The 10,000-nt window shown below is 36.4% G+C and overlaps 1 protein-coding gene across 5 annotated transcripts in view; it reads left to right on the forward strand.

The window, feature by feature from the left end:
• The window catches only part of LOC122635763 (hemicentin-1), a 151,716-nt gene that overhangs the window by 46,675 nt on the left and 95,041 nt on the right, over positions 1 to 10,000 (forward strand). For 2 of the 5 annotated variants that reach the window (XM_043826390.1, XM_043826391.1), the window contains exons 1-2: positions 4,635 to 4,652; positions 8,291 to 8,405. The exons of 2 other annotated variants lie outside the window; for them this stretch is intronic. In XM_043826390.1, the coding sequence (XP_043682325.1) occupies positions 4,650 to 4,652; positions 8,291 to 8,405 (118 nt within the window). In that variant the 5' untranslated portion in view covers positions 4,635 to 4,649. Of the gene's footprint in view, positions 1 to 4,634; positions 4,653 to 8,290; positions 8,406 to 10,000 lie in introns of those variants that run through there. One more of the 5 variants, XM_043826395.1, reaches the window with a different exon arrangement.

A 10,000-nucleotide genomic window follows, 5' to 3' on the forward strand; every position in this document is an offset into this window, starting at 1 on the left:
GAAAGAGAGAGAGAGAGAGAGAGAGAGAGAGAGAGAGAGAGAGAGAGAGAGTGCAAGTGCATTAATTAATAAAATTTTTTTACGGCGGAAAAAAAGAAAACAAAAATGGAAAAATGGTGCGTTTCGTTCTCCGCTCTGAAAGCTCTCGTTCCCATGGCTTATTCCAAGGCCGGCGGGCAATAGAAAGGAGACGACGCTGGGCGCTTTGTTCTATACGCTCGGAAATTGGCTTTTTTGTGAGCTATTGTTATAAAATTTAGGAACGCGTTTAAAACGCGAGGCAACGTACGTTGGGTCGCTTGGAAAATAAAAATGTCTTTGATATTATATCTCACATGCTGAGAGAGAGAGAAAAGGAAAATAAGAGACACGAAGATTTATAATTCTTACTCTCGCATCCTTTACTCCTCATCTTTTGATAGCAAATCGAAATTAATGGAAGAAGAGAAAAAGAGGGGAGATGGAGTGACAAAAAAAAACTCAAAGAAATTTCAAAGAGTCATTGAAATCGACGTGGGTGTGAGAAAGAGATTAAGAAGGAAAACGAAAGAAGTTACAAGCTAAGAACGACTGTGACGACGTTTAAGCACGTTTTCTTTAAATCTTTCTTCTCTCTTTCTCTCTTTCTCTATCTCTCTCACACAAACACACAGACACGTACAATGATCCAAAGACAGTGACGAGACCTTTCTGGCGAAAGAAAAAAAGAAAAAAGAAAAAAAGAAAATAATTTGTAACTTTCTAATCCTGAACATCTTCAACTTTGAAAGATCCATCAAAAATCCATTTCCACTAACGTAATACAAGAATGTCATAGACTTTAATAGGATAATCAATCGATTGAACTAATGTCAATCTTGACGAAACTGTTAAATAATGGAGCTAGTATTTATTATTTCTATCGAATGGAGGACGAAATCACGTAGCAGTTTGGATGGATAGAATATTCCAAGGACGTCTTTACGTCCACTGCAGAATCGCTTTCAACGGATAGAGAACCAATGGAAAGAGAGAGCGTGCAAGAGAAAGAGAGAGAGAGAGAGAAAAATAGAAAGAAAGGACAGGAGAAGGAGAAAGGGGTGGTGCACGTACGCGATCGTGGGCGAAATCGATTATCGCGTAAAGTGGTTACGCAGAAAGCGATACGAACTCTTTCTCTCTCTCTCTCTCTCTCTCTCTCCCTCTTCTATTCGCTAGAAAGAGAGAGAGAGAGAGAGAAAGAGAGAGAGAGAGAGAGAGAGAGAGAGAGAATGGAATCGGTTGCTCCTCGGAAATGTCGAGAGAATTTTCTCGGTGGTCGGGCTTTCACGAGGACAGAGTGGCTCGATAAAAGCAACCGGATCTCACCTCGCGCCATCCCCGGAAATGCCGATGGTCAAAGCGTACGAGCTTATACGCGGCTTCGTAATGTTCTTTTACCTTACCCTTACCATCTTACTCTCAACCCCTTCCACCCACTCCATCTACCACCTCCTTCTTCTCCCTTTCTCTTTTCTCCTTCACAAGGCCCGAATCTTACTTCCTTCCTCCCTCAATTTCTCTCGATATTGGATAAGAACGACGGGACGTGCCAAGGTACCTTGGTTTGTACTATCGATCGATCAATTCTTACGACGATCGAGGCCGATCTATATCGTCGATAACGGAGAAAAGTCGTCCTCCACGTCTTCTTCTTCTTCTTCTTCTTGTTTTTTTCCTTCTTATTTTTCTTACTTTTTTTTCCTTTCTTTTTCTCCTTCTTCTTCTTTTTTTTCTCCTTTCTTCTATAGGAATATCTGTTCGACGAGAAATGATCTTCTAAAAAGAGAGAAATAAAGTAAGAAAGAAAGGAAGAAGAAAAGAAGGAGTAAGGTTGTTACCACAACCGCAAAGACTTACGTGCTAAGATAAGAAAGAAACTTTGCGAATGCACGCTTCTGATAGGTCCTTCGATCCTTCAGAAGCCAACTCCAAATCGATCGAAAAGTCGCTCGTAACCCGTCCATCGGATTACCTTGAGCAATTTCTCTCTCTCTCTCTCTCTCTCTCTCTCTCTCTCTCTCTCTCTCTCATCTGGTAGAGCAGCAATTTCGAGAGATAGAGGAAAAATCAGAAAGTAAAGATCTTCGCGTTTTACTACAGCGGAAAATCGCGTGCTTTGCATTCGTCCTTAGTTGCAATTTGGATCGTTCAGAATGGACCCGGTAAAAGAAGGAGGTCCTCGCCTTGACCTTCTAGAAGGAGGAAATAGAAGAAGAAGAAGAAGAAGAAGAAGGAAATCGTAGGAAATCGTAGGAAATCGCAAAGGAGAGATAGGAACGGAAATCGCGTGCGAACTATGCCAGATGGTAACAAAGAGATACCAGAGAGAAAGACAGTACCTTGGAAAAGTCCTTTAAGAGAAGTTCGCGCGACCCTAAGCGAAAGGCCAAACGCGCGAAACGAAACTTCGAAAGACCCTAGGCGGATTACCTTCAGACGTCGAATAAGATCGGACAGATGCGACACTGAATTTTCTTCGGCGTTGATAATACTAGGATATATCCTCGGGAAAAGCACCACTGAAAAATTTTCTCTTTACTTTTATATATATATTTTTCTGATCGGAATATATTCGAGTTCTTATCTAACTACGTTCAATGAAATCTCACGAAAATATTACGATAATCTTCTTTCTCGAGATATCTTTTTCTATATTAACAGCAAATCCTATATTCGCATTCGTTTTTCTCATTTTCATTAAAAGCTAGAGGACGTGTATACGTAGACGTGCAAATGCGTGTATACGTTCTACCGAGTTCGTATACCATGAAAAATATTATACAGTTAACTTATAAATAAATAAATTTCATTTATTTAGTATCCGAATCTCTAAGTAGGCGTAAAATATAAATTAAAATTTCTGCTCATTCGAAACCCACGAAACGATTCCTCTCCCTCGTGAAATACACGTACATGTATAATATATTATATACGCATGCATGTATGTACGTACATCATAATATGAGCGAGTTACAGAAATTCTCTGACGAATTATTTTAATGAGACAACCTACGCTTTTGACACATTCACGAGATATGTTAACGAGCTGCTCGTTTACTTTTCCCTCGTATGTGTGTGACTGATCTTTTTCTTTTTCCTTTTTCTTTTATCTTTGTCTGCTGAAACAGGTGCATATAAAGATCCGAACGTAACCCCGGTAGACCAAATATCGTGAAAAATAAAAAGTAAAGTCTATATAAGGATACAAAGGGTAGTAGTAACAGCAAGCTTCAGTTGAAGTAACGATAGCAGACGCGGATGATTAAACGAAAAAAAGAGAGAGGGATAGTTGCCTTTCGGTACGCATTGTTAACGATAATAATAGCTTTTTTGTTTCTTCGTTTGTGTTTTTTCGTTTCCTTTTTCCTTTTTTATAAAAATACTACATAAGCGTGGCTTTATTTCGTAAAGCCATTATTTCGTTCTAAACCTGGAACCAAGCGTGTTAATAAATAAAGCGAAAGTCTAAAAGCATACGATACCGACGTTTATACAGGTCAACTTGTTAACAGAAATAAGAAAAGAAAGAAAAGAAAAAGGAAAAAGAAAAGAAGTAAAAGAAAAAAAATGTCGAAGACTTATACGAGCTCATAAAAAATCACATATACGTCACATTGAATCCGATCTAAATTCCAATGTTTGTCAGCTCGGACCTGGGGCGGTATCAAGTTCCTCGTATATTTTTCAAGAAAACGCTGTAAGCTGCTTTACAGCAAGACTTTCAGTAGGCGAGAACAAACAGTTTCGCCTGGCGTATAAATATCGTGTGCAACGTATAACCGAGGTTCTTAACCCTACTTCTTTGGCTACTTTCCAAATGATGATTTTCATGGAAAACTCCAACTTTTTCTATCTCCGTCTTGCTCGCTAGTTTAGAAAGTTACCAAAGAAAAGTCGGATGGACCTTGGAGAAGAAAGATTTGGATCGTCCCCGACGAGAATTGTTGAATTTTTATAGGAAGCTTGAAAACCTCGTTTGATTTTATAACGTCTGTACATCTTCTAGATGACGACGAGAACGTGCAAGGGAATCAATGTGTCTCTTGTATCTATGCGTGTGCGTTTGCGTTTGCGCCTGTGTATCTATCTATCCGTGTATTTACGTATGGGTCAGAGAAAGGTCAGAGAAGAAGGAAAACAACGCATAAATAAAAGACGAAGTAAAAAGAAGAAGCAAAAAGGGAGCGCATATTTTTCCATCGGGAAGGAAGAGGAAGAGAAGAGAGAAAACCGAGTCGTCTTTGTTGCTTTTTATCGAATACGTTCCCTCTTTACCGTTCCAAGGAAGCGGGAAGCCGATCGTTTGGGCCTCGAATGCATGAGCCGTCCTATGAGCAGAGAAAAAGATAGAAAAATTCCTCCAAGGGAAATATGGATCGGTTGAGAGGAAGAGAAGGAAAGGATAGAAGGAAGGAAGGAAGGAAGGAAGGGAGAGAGAAAGAGAGAGAGAGAGAGAAAGAGAAAGATGATAAAATGAAAAACGTTTGAGAGAGAGAAAGAGAAAGAGTGGAACGAGCGTCGCCCTTACATCGGAGGATCGTCGATGGATCTATGCGGCTGTTACGAGCACGGAAAATGATTTTCCAATAAACAACCTAGCATCTAGTAAAATCTTTTTCGATCGTCGCATGGTAATAATAAAGAGGATGAAAGAGAGATAGATAGATAGGCAGAGAAAGAGAGAGAGAGAGAGAGAGAGAGAGAGAGAGAGAGAGAGAGAGAGAGAGAGAGAGAGAGAGAGAGAGAGACGAAGAGGTGTAAGTATTAACTTGTCTTTGGTGCCAATATAAATTCGTATTAAAAACAGTCTATTGTATTTTTCAATCGTCAGGATCGAAATAAAAACATGGAAATAAAAGGAACGTCAATGTCAATTTATTTATTCATCTAATATTTCAAATAATTCTTATTTCGTTCTTTAAATCGTCTCTAGACTTTTACTAGAAGAGCTCGTCGAAATGTTGGCTAAAGTAAATAGCTAGTAATTATATAGGAAGGAAAGACAAAGTAGAGAACGTGTGGTCGTTTAAAATCTACTCGAATACTTCGGATATTTTGACGGGAACGAATGTGCCCGTTGTAGAGAGAAACAGTAAATTTCAAGAAGATCGCTTGAAAAGAGCCGAAGCCTTTTATTAAAGCTTCTAACCCTAATAGCTAGCCTCGTAATTGGGTCGAACTATGGCAAAATCCTCTTTCTACACGCAATGTGGCTACTACGAGAGCTCCAGACCTGCTATTAAATACGTTTTGACGCTCTCAAAATATACAGGGTAGGCCAGTACCTTTGTTCACCTTGAATTCTTTTTTCGAGACACGAAGAAACTTTGTATACAAAAGTCGAACGATATAGATATATGAAGATCAACTATGTCTTTTTTGTTCTTAATGAAATTATCATTTATATCGAAAAATTATTAATTTAACAAATATAGTATTTTGATTTAAATATTGCTAAACAATCATGTCAATGCTATTAAAATGTAGTAAAAGTGGTAATAAATAAATATGGTTTGTTAGCTTACTTTGAATCATTATTCTGCATTTACCTTATATCCACTATTTTACGTTTACGTATCGTAGAAAAAATTGTTTAAAAAACGTAATTTGTTTATTAATTATTTATTCATTTATGTGATTTAAAAAATCTATCTCGATCTGAATTGTTTGTTAGTAAAATGACATGGATTTAATTAGTAATAATTTGTTTATAACAAATTGTTTATAACAAATTGTTAATTAATTATTAACAATACTATTAAAAAATAGAGCAAATCTTGCCCTTTAAAATGATATTTGATTCGAGTCTCTACGACGTTTAGTTCCGCAGATATTCCCAATTAAATGAAAGACGTTTATATTGGCCCATTGATCCATATAATTTCATTCAAATTGGCGCGGTGACACACTAACCTATATAAATTCCGAGAATTTACTCTACTACTACTATTACTATTACTACGAACAGCTGACTAACATATGTACGAATTATGAATGAAATCTTTCAAAGGCGATATCTCCGGAACGAATAATCGTAGAGACTTGAAAAAAAAACCGTTTTAAAGCAAATTTTTTTCTTTATTTATTTAAATATTGCAATAATATCGATATAATAAAATCGTTTTTGTTAATAATATTCACAATAGAATTTTTTTCTTTTCTCTCGTAATAACGACACGATTATAATGAAATCATAAAAGTTTTTATTATAATTGTGTAAGTGTTATTTTGTTTATGTAAAATAAGGGATATATCGGCAATTTATGAAATAATAAAATATTTATTTTATGTTTCCAATGCATATCTTCGAAAAACGAAATGAATGAATTTTGCAAAACAAAACTGTCGTCCTTTTTTTATCGATCGGATGTTGACAATAAGGGAAAAAATAAAAATTATAAAAAATTAAAAAAAAATTGAAACCTTGTACACGATAAAAAGTACTGATTGAATTGGAACCTTGATAAAACGACTGGGATCATTTAAAACAAAAGCGAGATAAAATTACGTATATACATAGACGTCCCTTTGGAATTTTTAATCCTATGAAAATTTCATATAACCAACACGACGAGAAATTCGTGAAAATAACGAAAATTCGTTCGTTCATTCTTTAAACGGTTAATGAACTTTGTAAGCGAGTAAACGAATAACCATCGTGGTCGTTGGTATATACCTCCAAGTGAATTATTAACAACACGCTGGAGCTATTAATATCGACTGTGTCGAGTATCAGCTTGGGAATGGCCTTAAAAATGAATTCGTTTTACCGATTCGATTTCTCTCATTCTCTCCGTTTCTTTCTTTCTTTCTTTCTTTCTTTCTTTTTTTGTTCCTCTATACAGCACAATGACTATGATTATTCAGCTGAATACAATCGTAGACGATCAAAGTGAAATTCTCGAAGCGAATTAAAGAAAAACAGTCTGTGGAAGATATTCTTCTGTTCGTCGTTTCTCTATCCGGCGGTTAAGAATAAAGAGAAAAGAAGGAAAAGAGGAAGATGACGAACAGGAAGAGAAGATAAAAAAGAAAAAAGAAAAAGGAAAAAAAAAAGAGAAATAAGGGAAGAAAAAAAAACGACGTATTACCTAGGGCGTACGGTGCTCGGGAAATGCGAGAAAACTTAAATATTTATTGGAATTTAAAAGTTTCGGCCCTCGGAGTATTTAAGAGTTTGTCGAAGTAATAAGATGAGAGACTTTGGACAGGTGCAGCACCCTCCTAGGATGCTGGTAAACTCTACCTTCCCACCGCATCTCCATTTTCTTCTTCACCTCTCTTCCTCTCTCTCTCTCTCTCTCTCTTTCTCTCTTTCTCTCCTTTTCTTTCTATCTATCTTTTTATTTCTTTCTTTTTCTTCTTCTAACCACTCTCGACTTTTCCCTCGACTCCTCTTTCCCTTTCCTCTTTATCCACCGCCTTTACCCTCCATCTTTTTATTTCTTCCCTACGATTCACAGCATAATAGAGAAGAAAAAGAGAAAGAGAAAGAGAGAGAAACATTCCGTAGCAGACAGTACCTCCTGGGACTCGTTCGAAACTTGCTAATAGACCCCAAAGTATCTTAAACGAGAGACGGACGCGACGATGCGAGAATTTGATTCCCGATGTCGTCGTACTTCTTAAAAGAAATATCCTTGGATAAGCAAAAAAAAAGGGGAAGTGAATTAAATATGCAAAGATATCCATTTTCAAATAAAGATATTTCTTCTCTCTCTTTCTCTCTCTCTCTTCCTCTTTGTTTCTCTCTTACGATATTATATAGGTATATCCTATAAACTTAACACTTCATATATCTTTACGAAAGACTTTCAAGCAGGATTCTGACTAGCATCGATTTTTTCTGCTCCTCCATCAAAATTTCATTCCCTTGTCCTATCTATATTAGAGTAACGAATCGATGGATGATTTTTTTTCTCTCTCGAATCTCGAATACTGTTATACAAAAAAAAAGCCAAATAAAAATTGATTGAATTTACGCTAGAGCGTAACGTGACACCTGTAGATCTCGTCGTAAACGACGAACGTATGGGCTAACGTTTTTGCTTTCAAAAATTTCTAATCCCTTTTTATATTTTATCAATGCGAAAGCTTGTATACAAATTTCAATGATAATAGACAAATGTAATAAACAAACGAAACAAAAAAAAAGGAACCATCTCGTTTCTGTACGTTTAACGCGTAGAGAAAAAAGTAGCTTGCATCGATCTCGATCATCGACTAATTAAAATGACTAACCGATCGTTGACCTTCGTTTCTGTTACAGGTAAGAGATATCTCACACGGATACGAGAAACTAACGAGCATCTGTTACATAAAACCAATTATTACACTGGACGAACGGATTCTTCTTTCGCTCTCTTTGCCATTTGTTAAAACTGGTGAGCACGATTTCACGCAAGAAAATGTTTTCTTTACGTTTCATTTATTTGGTGATATCTGTAACGTCATTAAAAATTTTTAATCATTCCAATAAAAATATATATCGAGACAGTTACGTCAAATGTTACTAAGGAAAACCTTTTCTACTCTTTTCGCATAACGTTTCCAAGAATATAGCGTTATACGTGTAGTCTGTTATTAAGTCTTGTCCGAGGAACGTTTAAAAGAAAATTTACGACGACAGCTAGCTTGCTAGGTACTTCGTTGTCCTAGAAATATAGGACACAAGTAATATCATGCCTGTCATTTCGATGAAACTTCCTTCTTCAAGATTACTAAGAAAAGATGGATATTTTCTACTATCTTATATACTCCACGAAAATATATAAAAATGTTTTCTATTAGCAAGCGATGCGCGTATGCGTATGAAAGAACCTGAAAAGAGAGTTAGCCGCAAGATTTTCTTAAATCTCGGATTTCGCATTCGATCAAATTTATTCAACGAATTCCTTTTCTATCCTGATTATATACCTTCACTCCGACTAATCCGACTGACTCTGAAAATGATTAATTTTATCGGTTTTATATCGCGCTTCGGAAAATTTTTAACCATTAAGCAAATAGTTTGATTTCATTTTATATTACATGACGCAACGAACAAGATATGTATTACCGTTTTAACTGGATAAAACGTATTCAGTTGTCGAAATTAATTCGAGTGCTTTCCCGAGTAAAATTCGTCGTAACTATATCGATTAAAAATTGCGGTCACATTCGAATCGTGTATCTCTATTAAGATTTCTCAAAGATCATATTTCCGTTCACGTCGTTTCGAAGAAAGGAAAGGAAATGATGAGATTCCACTGCTAGTCACATAGTTTCTTTTTTTTTTTTTCTCGAAATGAGTTTTTCGACGTTATTCGTGTAATTCCACTCTGGAAAATCATCGTCGAATTTTCCTGTGATTAGATATCGAATATTCGCAGTCAAACTTTGCAGTTTGTTAAAAAAAGAAAAAAAGAAAAAATAAATAAAAAAGAAAAAAGGAAAGGAAGCAAAAAAAGAGACAAACGAGTGGAAAGAGAGAGAAAGAGAGAGAGAGAGAAATTGGACAAACGAGAACGAAGGTAAAGTTCATTGGATAATACGATTATCACTTAAAATCGATTGGTCCCGTCCGTTTGCACGATATCCGTCGAAATAAATTCATTATACGACAGAGCCAGCGTAATTAAGCAAAGAGAATGCGTGTGCGCGTTTAAAACGATACATTTGTTTGCTTATACCTTTCCTCTTTTCCCTTTCCATCGTTATAATTTCGTAGCAAAGGATCGATTAATCGATTATAAGTAGGAGATTGTCTCTCGACACGAGAGCCGATGTCTTCGAGTATTCGTCTAAATAATAAAGATGTTGATTAAGTGGTAAATAGAAGGACGGAAGTAAGACACAGGTAAAGGGAGAGAGAGAGAGAGAGAGAGAGAGAGAGAGAGGGTGGATTCTACATAGACGTTGATGACATGACTATGTGCGAGAGAGTGTGAACGATCGCATCACGGATGAACGAGAACAGGCGCCTCCTTCGCATAAGCTT

The sequence above is a fragment of the Vespula pensylvanica genome, chromosome 19, assembly GCF_014466175.1.
Source record: "Vespula pensylvanica isolate Volc-1 chromosome 19, ASM1446617v1, whole genome shotgun sequence".
Classification (NCBI taxonomy): Eukaryota; Metazoa; Arthropoda; class Insecta; order Hymenoptera; family Vespidae; genus Vespula; species Vespula pensylvanica.